This window comes from Trichechus manatus, unplaced genomic scaffold (assembly GCF_000243295.1).
Source record: "Trichechus manatus latirostris isolate Lorelei unplaced genomic scaffold, TriManLat1.0 scaffold00077, whole genome shotgun sequence".
Lineage (NCBI taxonomy): Eukaryota > Metazoa > Chordata > Mammalia > Sirenia > Trichechidae > Trichechus > Trichechus manatus.
Window position 1 is genome coordinate 9,805,965 of NW_004444013.1, and position 15,685 is coordinate 9,821,649.

A 15,685-nucleotide genomic window follows, 5' to 3' on the forward strand; every position below is an offset into this window, starting at 1 on the left:
GGGGTCTGGGGGGAGGGAGTGGCTGCTATCTTTGAGACAAAGATGCAGGAGAGCATTTCATATGTAACCATTTGGATGTTTGCTGTTTTTAGAATTCAGAGCCCTTGGGGGGTACCTAGGAGGTGGGGTGAGAAGAGCTTCCATTCCTCCGGTAGATTGCACAGTAGTGAGCGGTTGTGCCGGGGGTGGCTGCTGACCAGTTTGTGACAACCAGCCCCAGTCTGTGTTGCCTGGCTGCTCACTCACAAGATGGGCTGTCCGCTGGGAGCCTATGCCCTGGGCTCCTGAAGGTCCCAGCTTGTCCCTGGCCAGCCCCAACTGAGGCTTCTCTTCCCTTCCCTGCCCCCTTCCCACCCACCTGGCCAGGGCCCATTTTTAACCCTGCCCATCAATCATTTCAAGAAACCTCCGTTTACTGTGCGGCACCCAGGCAAAACATGCTCTACAAATTCAACTTGTATATTTGGCAGATTAAACTTGACATTATCGTAATGCTTGCCTCACGATTGTCTTTGGGTCTCCTGTGCCTGGGCCGTTGTCACCTAGCAGGGCATGGTGTCACTCTCGGGCAGGCCTGCCTGACAAGGTTCTGGGCGCGTACCTAGTTCAGGGATTTGGCGACACTGAGAAGGGTGCTGGGAGAGACCTCAGGGTACCAGAGCGAGCCTCTTGCTGCCTTTACCACATGGGGACCTGGGGCCAGAAGGGCCAAGGACCTGTGCGTGGTCCACAGCAGGCCTCCCTCCTGCCCTCCAGGTGCCCAGGAGGCTCAGGACTTGAGTAGCGGGAGGAAGGTAGTGGGAGGAAGCATCCCAGTAGCTGATGGTACCTGATCCATTACCTCAGTCCATCCTTACCACCCCTGGACAATGAGTTTAGCCCTTGGGCTTGAGGATCAGATCATTTTGTTGGCAAGCAGCCACCTATGCTTATGCAAAAACCAGCCCCTCCTTCCAAACACAGTCAAACATGCCCGCAATTGCATGTTTATTACCTCCATATTTTGAAGCAGTTCATGACCAGCACAGTGATCTGGGGGGCATTTTTTACAACCAACGAAAGCATTTCTTTAAGAAAAAGGCACATATTCAATAGCTAAGAAAAGCCCCCCCACCCCAATTTCTGAGGGAGCAGCCCCCGTGGGCCCTGGGTGCTGGCACCCTAGGAACATTCAGCAAAGCGACTCAGCCTCATCCCACCTTCGCCAGCAGCCGGGATGACAGCAGCATACTCCTCATGGGTCATTTGATCTTGAGGTCCTTCAAGGCTGACTCCAAGCTCTGGAAGGAGATGGGCAGAACAGGCAGGCTGGTTCTCAGCTGTCCTGTAGACACCCCACCCCCAGGGACCTGGCCTAACACCTGCCCCAGCCCCAGCCTGGCAGAGGACAGAGAACCTGGACCTGGGTTTGAGTCCCAGCCCTAAAGGGAGGTGTCCCAGAGGGCATCAAGGCCACTCAGCAGGCCCCTAGCAAAGCCAGGATTCAAACCCAGGCCCCCTATTCCCCAATCCTCCTACAGAAGTGAAGGGCAGGGGCGTCCAGTGTGCACCTTGAGGGTTTGTGGGGAGCCCTATGGGCCTCACCTTCACATCCCAGATGCTCATGCCACCATCCATGCCGGTTGTGCAGAACTGGGAGCACTTGGCCTTACCCCCGCTGAGCACCGAGATCTGGCTGCAAAGAGGATGGAGGTTCACCTACTCTAGCCTGTACCAGTGTTGACTCCAGCCCATCCTGCCCACCGGGAGCTCCCACTAAGAGTGCTCAGACTGGGGGGGGGGCAGGGGTGTTGCCCTGCCAGGGACAGCCGACCAAGCCTGGGGGGTGGGCTAACAAGGCCTCAGAAAGGGCTTTAGAGAGTTTTCTGGAGTGAGCAGTGGTTTGAGAAGTGCTAAGGCACTCCAGGAGGTTAGAGGGCCCACAAAGCCCTGGGTAGGGGCGCCAAGGAGGACAGTGTTTCCGGGAATGCAGTGACCGTAGTATGGCTGGATGGGAAAAGCAGCAGAAGATGGGAGGATGCAGGAGCTTGTTCTGAAGAGCCTTGAACTCCGGCCAAGTGTCTGAACGTTAGTCTGAAGAAGGCATTGGTCTTGCCACACTTCTTTTCCCTCTGATTCGCCGCGGAATGGATCCCCGCCCCACGCGGGGTCCTCACGAGACCGCAGCGAGACCCTCGAGCGCGCTAGACTTCCTCCACCCCTTGCCGCGCCCGGCCCACGGGGAGTTCGCTGGTCACTGGCCACCCTCTAGAACCGCAGGTACCACCCGACGGCAGTTCCCACAGAGGTCTCTTAATTACAATGCAGAGAGGCTGATTGCTTTACCCCCACCTAATGATGTTTTTGTGCGACCCAAGGAGATCACTCCCGCTCCCAGATCCGTCCCTGTCCCTCCAAGCCCGCCCTCTTCCAGGCCCCTCCCACGCCCGGCGCTATTCTGCAGTGAACAGTCTGGCCCTGCCCTCCCGGCCTCGCCTCACCTAACACTGTTCTTATGCAGCGAGTCGAGCCCGGAGCCCGAGGTCGCGGCGCCCTCCGAGCTCGCCTTTTTGTCGAGGTTCTGGAAGCGCTCGCGGGCCGTCAGGCCGCGTTGTGAGCTCTGCTTGGGCACGTCCAGCCTCCCGCCGAAGCTCAGCGTCCCCGTGGCGCTGTCGTAGGTGAACAGCACCGGAAAGCAGTCGTGGCCCTGCGGCGGGGCGGGCGTGAAGTTGGAGCGGAGGTGCAGCGCCCTCATTTCCCGCACCGGGAAAATGAGGTCGAGGGGGCGGGGCGTCGAGGGGACAGACGCGGGACTACGGCAGGGCACCCGGGAGTCGGATGCAGCTCAGGGACATAGGCGGGCTGCAGAGAGGGAGAGCCTTCGACCCAGGTGTACAGCAGCGGCCTGATGTTGGGGGTGGGCACCGAAGACTGCATCTAGGGGCTGCCCCCTCCCCAAGCAAGGCCAGCGTCTAGTTGAGGAAGGAGGGAAGTTTATTTGGGATTCCTCTGGGGGCCCAGGCACCTTCATGTCTTGCCCACCCGGTTCCACCTGTTTTAGAAGAGACCCTCAGGTGGACGCTCCTTAGGAAAAAGTGACACCCCCCATTATGTTTTCACCCCCGGTGAAAATGGAGGCAGCAGATATGTGAGCAGGAGGAAGGGAGTGTAGTCATTGGTGATGCTCACACAGAATTTCCAGGTCCTGGTTCTGGGCACAGGGTAGAACTGCACCCTTCCCACCCCAACCCTCTGAGTTAGGCATGACCACGTCATCTGCATTGGCCAATAATGTGTAAGCAGAAACTTTAGGATCCAGGGCATGAGTGTACACCTCCCTGTCATGGCAGTTGGGGTAACATGTTGGAGACAAAGCTGCCATCTGCACTGAGGAGAGCCCCCGTCACAACACCTCCACTGGACATAAAATGTAAGTGGGAAAGAAATCCTTGCTCGGTTACACCACTGAGATTGCGTTTTTGTTACTGTAGCAAACCCGAACTATCCTGACCAATACAGATACAGACATGGATGAGTTGGATGGGTAGGTGGGTGGGAGGATGATTGGAAGGAATAGAGAAGAGGGAGGAAGAGGTGGAGAGCTGCACGAACATCTCTTGGGCTTGCAGGGAAACCTGCTCTAACTGGACGCTTCCTCTCCCATCCCCCTCATCCTTACCGCTGCCACCAGACTATTTTCTGTGATGAAGGTAACGGCCAGCAGCGGCAGTGTTTCAGAGGCCAGGGTCGCGACACTGATTGGGAGAGAGATGTCAGCCACACTCTGCCCCTCTTCGCACTCTGCCTTGGTAACCTTCCCCCGCCAACCTGGGTGGCCTCTACTCACGCCATCTTCTTCTCAGCATTGGCCAGGCACACGGTGCTGTCATGGCTGACCCAGGCCACGCGGCTCCCGCTGGCAGAGAAGCACACACCGTGCACCCAGCCACAGCTAGTGCTAGACTCAAACATCAGTTCCCCAAAGGGCATCTTGGAGCCCCATGGTGTGGGTGCCGGTCGCTCCTCCACCTCCTTGATGTAGGCTGAGAATATCCTGTCAAGAACAGCAAAATAGGAGGTGACTGAGAGGCCTTAGAAGGGGACCCCTTTCCCAAACTGGCCGGAGTGCTGGTCTAGGAGTCCATGGTTCCAGACCTGGCAGTGCCTGGACAGGTCTGGGCCTCTGTCCCCTTTGTGCAAGGAGGTTGGGTGAGGAGGTCTCCCGGCTCAGAGTCTTGGGAACTCCTAGGGCCTTTGGGGACCTAACCTGAGGGCTGACCACTGACAGCCAGCATGGCCCCCCGGGGTGCCAGGTCCCCGTCGTGCTGGCCCCTGCCTTCCACAGCAAGCCTCCTGGATGCCTCTTTTCCCTCCCACTCTCCATCATAAACCAATCTTGCCTGACCCTGCCAGCACTACTCTCTACACCCCTCGCTGTGACATATACCCTCCTCCACACTCCTCCAGCCAGTGCAGGATCACCTGACAGATCAAGGGAGCAAAAACCAGCACCTTACCCACCATCAGAGCCCCAAGAAGTCATCAGAGGACGTTATCCTCACTGTGCCCAAGGCCTCTAAGGGGGCTGCTGGTGCTGGCTGCAGCCCCATTTCCCAGGTGGAAATCCAGAGACCCGGGGTGGGGGGCATCTGCCTGCAGCTGGGAGCCTGAAGGCTTGGAGTTTGATGGCCGAGGGAGATTCATAGGCACCGAGCCCAAATGAGTAACGCTAAATGGTAACTGGAGACTCTGTGGTCCAGTGAGTAGTCATTCACACTTTAGTATGAAATAGCACCCACATTCATTTCCCTTCAGATGGGAAACTGAAGGGGCAGGGACTCTAACAAGGCAGGAGAGGAGGGCCTGGGAAGAAACTTTCTGACATTAAGATGTGACAAAGGATACATCCTGCTAAGAGTCTACCCCGTGGGCTGGAGGCAGGACACGACGATGGTCCTTCCCATGGCAAAAGCTGGCTGAGGCCACGGTCACCCTGCAGCACAGCTAGTCTGGAAGGCAGGACTTGGGGCTCCCAGAACAGGGCTTTCCCCCACACCCTTCAATCATGGAGCTCCAGAGTTTACGTCAGCACCCCACTCTGCCCAGTGGCCTCACCGGCACTTGAAGTCACAGGAGCCAGCAGCCAGAAGCACATTGTTGGGGTGCCAGTCAAGGCTGAGCACCGTGGAGCGAATGGGCTTCTTGATGTGTTTGCACACCCACCTGCAGACAGGAGACAGATGGGCGGGCGGGGAGCGGAGAGACACAGGTGGGCATCCATGGGCCTCAACACCCCAGAGCCCCCAGGCTCCCTGAGGGCCCTGCAGACCACCCATGTCCTTCAGAGGAGGGGCCTGGGCACTTACAGCCCTGGTTCAGGCCCATGATGTGCTGGGTCCCTTTGTCTCCCTTGGCATCCCAGAATGGTGCAGATGGTTAATGCACTTGGCTGCTAACTGAAAGGTTGGAGGTTCAAGTCCACCCAGACATGCCTTGGAAGAAAGGCCTGGCAGTCTACTTCTGACAAATCAGCTATCGAAAACCCACGGAGCACAGTTCTACTCTGACATACACGTTGACCTGGCGGCAACTGGTTTACTGGTTGCCTCCTTTAAGCCTCACGACAACTCAGCAAAAGAAGTCACCACTGACTATGTCACATAGCTACTAACTGGCCATGCTGGATTCAAACTCAGGTCTCTCAGACTCCACTTGGTGGTCTCTGCCCTCAGGGGCACAGGGGAAAAGACTGAGCAGTGGAGCCCTGGAGTCAGACAGACTGGCGCCTTGGGCAGTGACTTTGCCTCAGCCTTAGTTTACTCGTGTAAAGTGGGGACAAAGCTGCCCCAGTCCATGGGGCTGTGCGGTCAGTGTGTGCAGGGCTTGGCAGATGCCCTGCAGAGGTGGCCCTGGATTGGGGCCCCCCAGGGACTGTAGAGCCCCTTGGCTCACCTACAAGGCCTAAGAGAGGACAGACCTCCCTGGGGTCCCAATGCCCCAGCTGGAGCTTTCTGGGACTCCTCTAGTCCCTCCCCTTCTTGGTCTGCAGTCCTGGGCTTGGCCAGCTCGGGTCCCTCCCAGTCCATCCCGGCCCTGCCTAGGCACCCACCAGTCATTCTCCTGTTCGAAGTAGCAGATGGAGATGACCCGGGAGCCACTGCCCACAGCAAACTTGTTCTCCTGGGGGGCCCAGCGCACACAGCGGGCGGCCCGGTTGATCCTCAGGATGACCAGCGTGGGCTTCCACACATGGCCCTTCAGGGTCCACACGTAGGCATTGCGGTCTGTGCCGCAGGTCACAATGCGGTTACTCTCGGGGGCCCAGTCGATGCCTGCAGGGGGAGGCGGGGAGACTAGCCTGAAGCCACTGTATTAGGTAGGATGGTTTGGGTTGCAAGTAACACAACCCTAATTCAAAGCACTACGGTAAGAGGGGCTTAGAAGCCATGTAGGAGGCGCTTAGAGGCCACAGTCTGCACAGCAAGCACAGTTCTCACTCAGATCCAGTGTTTAGTGGGGTCACTCTAGGGGGTGCTACTTGAGCTTATTAGGGAGTGTGAAAGCTCTCCCAGCCATCACCAAACATGCTGGAAGGCAAAACCAAGAGAAAAAAAAGCGGGTCCTCGGTAAATGCTGTTGGATTAGGCCTCTCCTCTGAAGCCCACACACCTCTGAGATTTCGAGTCACATGAACCAACATATTCCCTTTGTAACTGAAGCCAGTTTGAATTAGGGTTGTGTTGCTTGCAACCCAAACCATCCTACCTAATACAGTGAGTGGGTAGATGGCTGTGGCCAGCCCTGCCCTAGCCTCCTGCCCCCTTTCAGGAGGGTGATCTCAGCCTCCCTGACCCACCTGTCACCTGCCCATTGTGCTCCTTGAGCTCGTGCACCTTGACCCACTTGGCCCCGCTCTTCTCATAGATGTGCACCTCATGGTTGTTGGGGCAGATAGCGATCTCTGCAGGAGAGAGGGACTCAGGAATGCATGCTCAGGGCCCCCCAGACCACCCCACCAGGAATGCCCTCCCCCATGGCCCACCTGGGCAGCTCCTTGTCCTTCATGACTAGGTGCTCCGCCGCTGCCTCTGGAGCCCCCTGAAGCCTCTCAGGTCCTGCTGGGTCCCCTTTCTGATCCCCACTGCCCTCTGACACCCCACAGCAATCTCCCACCTGCTGGGACCTCTCCTCATCCGCCACTCAGGCGGGCAACTGCCAGGCTACTGCTCTCTCCTCTGCTGTCTCCTTACTCCACTCCCACCTCCTACTCCCCCGGGTCCCCCAGCTCCAGCCACTGCCTCCAGCTGCTGCTGCTGACCCAGGCACACCCACCTCAGGGTCTCTGCCTGCCAGGCCACACCTACTGCACGGCTCTCCCCTTTGCCTCCTTTCTGTCTCTGCAAATGTCACCTCCCCCTTTCCCTCGCCCTGTGTGGTTTCTTTTTCATAGCTCATATCGCTAGCCAGCACTGAGTATTTATGTCTTCATTTCCTGCCTGCCCCCTACTAGCCTGGGAGCCCCAAAAGCAGCCGCGGAGCTGAGCTCAAGCCTCCGCACCTGCTGCTCCCTTCCCCTGCGAGGCCTGCTCAGCCACCCTGCTTGTCCCCAGGGTGTCCGTTCACTCCTTCCATAATCGCTCAGGAAAGGAGAGGGATGGTTGGCCCCTCGTGGAGCCCACGCGCCAGGGCACCCTGCCGACCCGCACACAGGGCCAGCTGGGAGGCTGCTGCTTGGTAGGTACAACTCCCAGCTGCTCTAACCCACGTGCAGTGCATCCAGGAGCTGCCTGCTTCTTCCGGGGGGCCTGAGCCTGCCTCTCACCTGCCCCCACAGCCCGGCAGGCACTCACGGGAGCGGTCCTTGTTCCAGGCGTGGCAGCTGATGGGCTCCACCAGGAAGCTGTGGTAGGCCATGGCGCTCCTCCTGTGCCCAAGAGAGGGAGTCCCAGTCAGCTCTACCCTGCAGAGGCTCGGGCCAGCCAACCCCCGCTCCGCACCAGGAAGCCCCTCGGTTTCAGAGAAGGGACAGCAGTTTGCAGGGAGGGTGGCAAGGTCACCCTGGTCCTGTCCACTCCCTCGCTGGACTCTAGCTTGGCATGTTGTTTCCCTCCTGGGGCCTCAGTTTCCCTCATAAAAAGGCTGCTCCCACAGGATGTCTCTGAGGCCCCAGGCAACAATGGATGGGACCTGGAGGGGTGGGGTGCTACCATGAGTGAGGAGAGGGGGGCTGGGACCGTGAGCCAGACATTCACATCACTCATCATCTGTGCCTGTTTCCTCATGGACAGAAAAAAGTCCCTTCATAGGATTAGATGAACCGATCCCTGTGAACCACCTAGAAGGGTGCCCAGCACACAATGCCCCTCCTGACGAGGAGCCCTGGTCTTCCCAGCTCACCCCCCTGCTGAGATGGGGTAAGGTGGGAGGGGAGGTGGTGGGTTTGCAGGGGCCTATGTGTGAGGACACAGACAGACAGACAGACATATCAGATTCTCAGTTCTGAAAACCCACTTGCTGCCCTGGAGCCAAGGTGCGCAGGGCTGGATCCGGCCTCGGGGTGGGGGTCTCTGGGAAGCCGCTCAGATGGCTCCGATGTCGGTGTTCATAAAATGGCCGGTCTCGTTCCAGGCTGCTGTCCCAGCACTAGGCTGTGGTTTACGATTAGGAGTCACTTTCCCAGTCAGACACACATGCTCCTGCCTCAGGCCTTTGCACAGCTGCTCCCTCGGCTGGCAACACTCTTCCCCAGGTGCTGCGGGGCTGAGGCCATCACAGCTGTCATTCAGGTCTGCTCAAATGCTACGTTCTCAGCAAGGCCTTCCCTGACCACCCGACTTCAAACTGCAGCCACCTCCTGCCTCAGTATTCTGGTAGGTAATTATCATCTGACATACACAGTGAAACCTGTGAGAGCCGGCACTTGACGGGACTGCCTTGTTTTTCCAGGTCTCCAAGTTTTCTGCCTTTGGCAGTCTTACCACTTTTCTATTGCTCGTTTTAGTGGAAAATACTTGTTTTCCTCCGCTGACCGGTTTCCACCTCATAGTTGCCGGCTTTTAAAGGTTTTACTGTATTACAATGGACTTATTTTGCCTGTTCCCTTTCTCCCCCTTTCGAATACAATAAGCTTGAGGAAGCAGACATTTTTCATCTATTTTGTTCACGGCTGTACCCTGGTTGCGTAGTGGTTAAGTGCTATGGCTGCTAACCAAAAGGTTGGCAGTTTGAATCCACCAGGAGCTCCTTGGAAACTCTATGGGGCAGTTCTACTCTGTCCTATGAGGTTACTATGAGTTGGAATGGACTCGATGGCAATGGGTTTGTTTTTTTTAATATCCCCAGTGCCTAAATGCTCAGTAAATACTTGATGAGCAAATTTCTTTACTGCCATTAGCACTCAGCAGAGTAAATTCTCAATTATAAAAACATTTTTTTAAAAATAATACCACGTAACATTACTTGAATGTACAATATAGGCCAGGCCCTATTGTAGGCACCTTGTTATGGACTGAATTGTGTCCTGCAAAAAAGGCATGTTGAAGTCCTAACGCCTGGTTATTTGTCAGCGTGACCTTGTTTGGAAAAATACCCGTTGCCATCAAGTTGATTTCAACTCATAGTGACCCTATAGGACAAGGTTTCGAAGGAGTGGCTGGTGGATTCAAACTACTGACCTTATGGTTAGCAGCCGAGCTCTTAACCACTGTGACACCAGGACTCCTGTTTGGAAATAGGGTCTTTGAAGTTGTTATCAGTTAAATTAACATGAGGTCTTACTGGAGTAGGATCCTCATTCCATCTGCGTGGTGGAGTCCTTATAAAAGAGACACAAGGGAAGATGGCCCTGTGACAAGGAGTTCTGTTATCTACAACTGAGGAACGCCTGGGGTTGCCAGAAGCTGGGAGAGACAATAAAGGTTCTTCCCCTAGAGCCTTCCCCTAGAACACAGCCCTGCTGACACCTGATTTCAGACTTCTAGTCTCCAGACAGTGAGAGAATACATTCTGTTCTTACAAGACCCTTATTTCGTGTGCTTTGTCACAGCAGCCCGGGAAACTGCTTTAATGTTCCCAGCAGCCCGGGGCCTGGAGGCAAACCCTCCAGGTCCAGCTCCAGATAACCAGCATGGGGAAGCCACCTGCTCAGTCACACAGCCATCAGGTGGGGGGAGGGTTGACTTGGCTGGGGGCCAACCAGGACCTGGAGCCCTGAACACTAGAAGCTGGTGGCTGCTGGGTCACTGCCTACCAGGCAGGCAGCCCACCACGGTCCCCTCAGCAGAGCTGCCTGCTCAGGCTAAACTCACCCACATGGCCAGCATGGGGGGCCCTATGGGAATCGTGGGGTCCTTCCCCTCCCTCATCAGAGTTCCATCCAGGCCGCTACAAGAGGAGCACCATAGACTCGTCTGAGCTGGGCCTAGGTAGGGGAGGGGTCAAGCAGCTTTGGCCAGGGCTGCAATTTGGCCCATTGTGCAGCCAAGGAAGCCGGGGCTTAGTGACCGGCTGGCCTGAGGTCACACCACAAACCTCACAGGGCCTGATTTCATGCCCCGGAGCTCACTGGTCAGCCCTGCCCGTCTTCTTGCCCACTTCTTGCTCACCCCAGATGCAAATCACCCGCTTCCACTTCCGGCAGGAAGTTGGGGGGAAGTTCACTGTCCCACAAACACACATGCGTGTGTATGTATGCGCACAGACGTGTGCATGTATGGGGCAGGGACCATGCCTATTTCCCCAGTGCCTGGAATAGGGCACCGAGTGGGTCCTCAGTCTACATTTGCTGAGAAAGAAAAAGAGAAAGCACACGCAAGCATACGTGGCCCGCTCCGGGCCACAGATGCACATATGTGTTCAGCCTTGTACACATGCAAGCACATTACTGTTCCCACACATGCATGTCTGGCCTTGCACACACACATGCACACTGCTCCCACATGTACATGTATGTTGGTCTTGCACACATGCATGCATACTGCTTTTGCCACAACTTCCTCCCTGAGCCTCTCTCCTTAAAAGGTCTTTTTGCGTAAGGCGAAGGCCCCAGAAGTGCTGCCTCGGCCAGGGGCCCCAGTCAGGGGCCTGCCGGGGGTCTCCCAAGCACTTCTGCTGCACCCAGGTGGTGCCAGTGATGGTCCCGCTTAGCTTGAGCTGGGGTCATCACTGCAGGAGTGGCATGCGCCAGGCCTTTCTAACCACTGCCCTGTGCTCCTCCACCGCGCCCCCATTTCCCAAGGTCACCAGTGGGGCAGGGGCAGGGCTGAGCCAGAAGCCCATTTCCGAGCCCCAGCCAGGACACTTGTTGGCTCCTGCCTCCACCCTCAGCCCCAGGCGGTCCAGAAGGAAGCCCTGTGGTACAGCCTGGGGCCCCCAGGAGCTGGAACTCTGGGCCCTGGGCTGGTTAGCAGAACCCGATTTTCCAGCACCAACTATCCCCAGGCACGTCTCTGTCCCTTGTGAAGTCTCGGTAAGAGTGGCCAGCCATGGGGGACATAAATGTTGTTCTTATGATGTTCCAGAGTTCTGGGCTGTGAAGACAGAGAGGCTGCGTCTGCCAAGGACAGCAGTCCCCACATATGCCACCAGGTAATGGCAGCTGAGGGGACTTGGGAAGCCCTGACTGCCACTTCCCCAGACCTAAAGGTTCTCAGGTGGGGAGGGGGCTGGTAAAGATGGCTACCCGTACAGTGTGACAGGCAGGAGAAGGAGATTCAGATCTATGCCTATCAGCCAATCACCCTTTAGCATGAATTCAGACAGAAGTACTTCCTAGTTCAGTGAAACTCCATAAATGGAACAGGAGAGAGGGGTGAAGGGGTGGGGAGAGAGGAAGACTCAGTTCCCCTTTTTCTTAACTTTCCTGTAAAGCAACTGAAACCACTAGGGCCTAAGAGATGACTCCCTCAACCCCTGTATCTTACAAATGAGGAAGGGGGAGGGCAGAGGGGCACAGCCTCTCCAGGCCACCGTGGCTTCTGCAGCAGGACCAGGAGTGACTGGGGCTCCAGGACCATGGGATTGTTCTGTGTGATCAGACATGGGGAAGCAGCTGTTTTTGGACCACCATCCTGCCCCAGGAGCCCTGGTGGCACAGTAGTTAAGAGATCAGCTGCTAACCAAAACGTTAGCAGTTGGAATCCAACAGCCACTCCTTGGAAACCCTACGGGGCAGTTCTACTCTTCCCTATAGGGTCGCTATGAGTCGGAATCAACTTGATGGCAACAGGTTTGGGGGTTTTTTTGGTCATACTTAAACGCGAGCTCCAGGATGGCAAGGGTATTTCTGTTTTGCCAGCAGCGTAGCCTAGCACCATTTAGAGTGCCTGGGACTCGATAAAGATTTATTGAATGTGCTTGAATGAAAGTATCACACTCTTTTCCATGTCTCTCTTGGGGATGTTCTATAAGGATTTTGTAAATATTTATTGGGGTGTTTGTGTTCAAATTTTTTTCCTGATAGAAATGATCAAGATCAGGTCCATAGTCAAAAAACCTTGGAAGCCTCCAGACTACAGGGTACCTTCAGTGGCTTCGGAGGAGGAAGCAGCTCCCGTCTAAAGCAAGCTAGACAAAGGCTCGGGCCGCCCAGCCAGGGAGGACACCTTTTCCTCCTTACAGTGTTGGGTTCAAATCCTGCACTCTCTGCTGGCTGGGTGCACTCAGCTAGTGCTTCCCCTACGTCTTTATCCAGAAAAGGCTGGGCTGGACAAGGCACAGGCTCTGGATCCTTGGCTTTGCCAGGCTTCTCTGAATCCAGACGTTTGGCTGTATTTGAAGCTAAACCAAGCAGAAGCTAGCTGCCTGGAGCAAGGATCTGGGCTCTACTGGCTCTGGGGAAGTCCCCGCCCAGCTCAGCACTCAGAGGGAGCTGCCAGTAAACCATTTTGCTTTAGTGCTAAGCAGTTACTCAACTTCCTGTTGTGTGTAGGAGCCGGGTGTGGAGCAGCCCTCGCCTCACTACACAGACCAGCCAATTCCTCCTCCCCAACTCTGTACTGCAAGTCCTATGAACCAAAGTCAAGAAACAGAAATGAAAATATTCATAAGGCACCATAAAGAGTGGTTACAGCAATCCAAACAAAACAAAAATCAAAAACACATAAAACTTAGTGCTGGTAGGGCTGTGGGGAAATTCTCACTTCAGTCCTTCTGAAGAGCAGTGTGATGACCCTCAATTCAACAACTAGGTCAAAACAAACAGGACAGAATAACACTAACTGAAACTTAAAAACTGTTAACAAGCTTTGGTGGCATAAATCCATTTTGGTGCTAAAAAATAGCCACTAAGGTTTTTTTTTTAAAGCAAACATGTTCATAATAATGTTCTTTATAAGGGTGACAGGCTGGAAAAATCCAGATGACTGCAACTATGGAAAGAGTGAATTGTGATATTAACCAGTTGGGATGCTGCTTACCTATCAGAAAAGATCATGTATGAAGTCATATGTACCAAAGTGACTTTACAGGCATTTGTCAGGGACTTCAGCATTTACCCAGGATGTCCACATCCATTCTCTTTTACCCCCTAAAGCAAGGGCAAGAAGTGATTCCCCCCAACACACTCTACCCCACCCCCCCACTAAACTTTCATTTTGTACAAAAGGAAACCGGGGCTCAGTGAGACAAAGCAATGATTTGCTCAAGGTCACATAGCTGGAACTCCAACCCCAAATCGTAACCCCAAATCCCAGAGGTCAGGTTCACAAGGGCAGGCCTTGTCATGGCAACAACAGCAATAATAGCACACATTCATAGTCTGCCCTGCTCAGCATTTTACACACATTGTTGCATTTAAGCCTCACAACTTGAATGAGTCCATTTTCCAGATAAGGAAGGTTGAGGCCCAAGGAGATTAGGTTTCTTGTCAAGGTCATTAGCCAGTGAAGGAAGGAGTTGGCACCCTTACCTAGGTCCCTAGGGCTTCAGATGGGTGCTCTTATCTACTGAACCGCCCTGCCTGCGAGGCAGGCGGAGCCTGGGAGCAGCTCACCGCCTGGTCCTTGGCTTGCTCCACTGGCTTTAGCCTCTAGTCATTGTTACTGTTGCTGCTGCCGGTCCCGCCTGCCCTGCCCCAGCCCTGGGAAGGGAGCCACCGCTCGATTCGTTCAGAAGGGCCAGTCCGGGGATCACCGGGGCGCTCTGACACCGCGGCGGGGCCCCTCGAGGGCCGAGGCGGCTGGGGGCCGCGGGCGGGGCGGGGGCGCCAGCTCATTTCCCGGCCGAGCGACCCGGAAGGCTCGAGGATGGAGGGGAAGTGGCTGGGCGTGGACCCGCCCGGTCCCAAGTAACTGGGGGCCGGGCGGCGGGCCGAATTGGGGGGCCGGGATCCGGCGGTCTGTGCCTTGTTGGGTAGTGTAGCCCTGAGCGTCCTCGCCCCGGCCCCGCACCCCTTCCCTCCGGGAGCTCCTCTGCCCGCTTACCTCTGGGCGCTCTCTGGACCTCCTCTCACCCGGCCCCGAGCCCCCTCACCTCAAGGCGACACCCCGCGCCCCTTGCCTCTAGGGGGCTCCCCGCCCCCACCCTCTGTCCCCTCCCTTCCAGGCGGTCCCTTACTCTCCAGGGGTCCCCAAGCCTCTCCCCTCCGGGAGCCCCTCAGCCCCATCACCTCTGGGCGGCTCCTCGGACCCCCTCTCTCTCGGCCTGAAGCCCCCTCCCTCCAGGCGACACTCCCGCGCCCCTCGCTTCCTGGGGGCCCCTCGCCCCCGGCCCCAGTCCCCTCTCCAGGCGGCGCCCCCCTCGCCTCTTCCCTCTGGGGTCCCCACGACCCTCACCTGCGGGCACCCCGGCGGCGGACTCTGGGCAGTCGACGCGCCGAGCCAGGTCTGGGCCCCGCGCGCTGCCGCAGCCACTTCCTCGTGGGCGGGGGCGGGGCCCAGGGCGGGGACAGGCGGCCGCCAGCTCCCGGCCCCGCCCACCCCCACGGGCTCGGGGACCGTAGGGCCCGCTCGGTCCTGGGGCATCGGTGACCCGAGGCGCCCAGAACTGTCTGCGACCGCCCCTCCCTATTATGGGTGGAGAAGCTGAGCCTGATAGAGAAGGTGACAGCCTGAGGAGCAGCAGGTTGGGAACCTGGCGGTGGCGGGGGGAACTGGGCAGAGCGCATGTACCCCCGCTAAACCCCAAGAGCGGACCACGCGGGGACCCAGAGCCGGGGCCTCCAAAACCGGACGGCCCTCGCTGGTGACCGAGCAACTTGGAGAGTGTCTGCCGGCCTCGGCGCCCAACCTCGCGAGGGGACATCCCTTCCCTGTGTGATGATCCTCGTGCGGGTGCTGGCAGCGCGACAGCCTTCCCCAGTCCGACGTCCGGACCACAAACGGTTGCTGGCCCCGGGCGGGGGTGCGCGCCAGCCCCCCTCCCTCCTCTTATTTCAATGCTAACTTCTCCCACAGCAGTGTGCTTGGGGCACTTCACTCCTTTAAGATGTTGGGAGCGGGGGCGGGGGGGGGGGCGCTGTCCTTGCAGGTACATGAATTTCGTCTTGGGTCAGGTGGTCCGCAGGGGTCTTTCCATCCAACTCGCTGCCTCATCAGTGGCCAGGGGGCCACGAGGCCCAGCAGATGAGGGAAACCTCGGTGAAAATCCTGCTGGGTTACACCTCCTCATGCCCCTCTCTCTTGGATCCATCTCACCCCAGACAGCCAGGCAGCAGCTGATGGGGTGCACCTGCAGTGAGCACACAGTAAGGGCTCAATAAACCTTAGCT

The 15,685-nt window shown here is 56.9% G+C and overlaps 1 protein-coding gene across 3 annotated transcripts; it reads right to left on the reverse strand.

The window, feature by feature from the left end:
• Positions 1 to 976: 976 nt before the first annotated feature.
• Positions 977 to 14,846, reverse strand: ARPC1B (actin related protein 2/3 complex subunit 1B). 3 transcript variants are annotated; one of them, XM_023735332.1, is made up of 11 exons: positions 14,751 to 14,817; positions 8,491 to 8,627; positions 7,830 to 7,903; positions 6,836 to 6,940; positions 6,089 to 6,311; positions 5,095 to 5,202; positions 3,827 to 4,033; positions 3,659 to 3,734; positions 2,481 to 2,686; positions 1,585 to 1,675; positions 977 to 1,280 (listed from the first exon to the last, which is right to left on the reverse strand). In XM_023735332.1, exons 3-11 carry the CDS (start codon positions 7,891 to 7,893, stop codon positions 1,242 to 1,244), a joined length of 1,119 nt encoding a protein of 372 aa, XP_023591100.1. In that variant the 5' UTR covers positions 7,894 to 7,903; positions 8,491 to 8,627; positions 14,751 to 14,817; the 3' UTR covers positions 977 to 1,241. The 3 variants fall into 3 exon arrangements, with proteins under 3 accessions (XP_023591100.1, XP_023591099.1, XP_004380861.1); XM_023735331.1 differs by having other exon boundaries at positions 8,491 to 8,739; positions 14,751 to 14,803; XM_004380804.1 differs by lacking the exon at positions 8,491 to 8,627 and having other exon boundaries at positions 14,751 to 14,846.
• Between the last annotated feature and the right edge of the window lie 839 nt (positions 14,847 to 15,685).

What these genes read in the sequence shown, in the direction of transcription:
- ARPC1B (XM_004380804.1), bottom strand. Translation starts at nt 7,893, where the DNA reads ATGGCCTACCACAGCTTCCTGGTGGAGCCCATCAGCTGCCACGCCTGG. An exon ending in GCACAATGGGCAGGTGACAG is followed by an intron (nt 6,312 to 6,835) that starts GTGGGTCAGGGA and finishes CTCCCCCTGCAG; the next exon opens with GCATCGACTGGGCCCCCGAG. An exon ending in AAAATAGTCTGGTGGCAGCG is followed by an intron (nt 2,687 to 3,658) that starts GTAAGGATGAGG and finishes GCCCCGCCGCAG; the next exon opens with GGCCACGACTGCTTTCCGGT.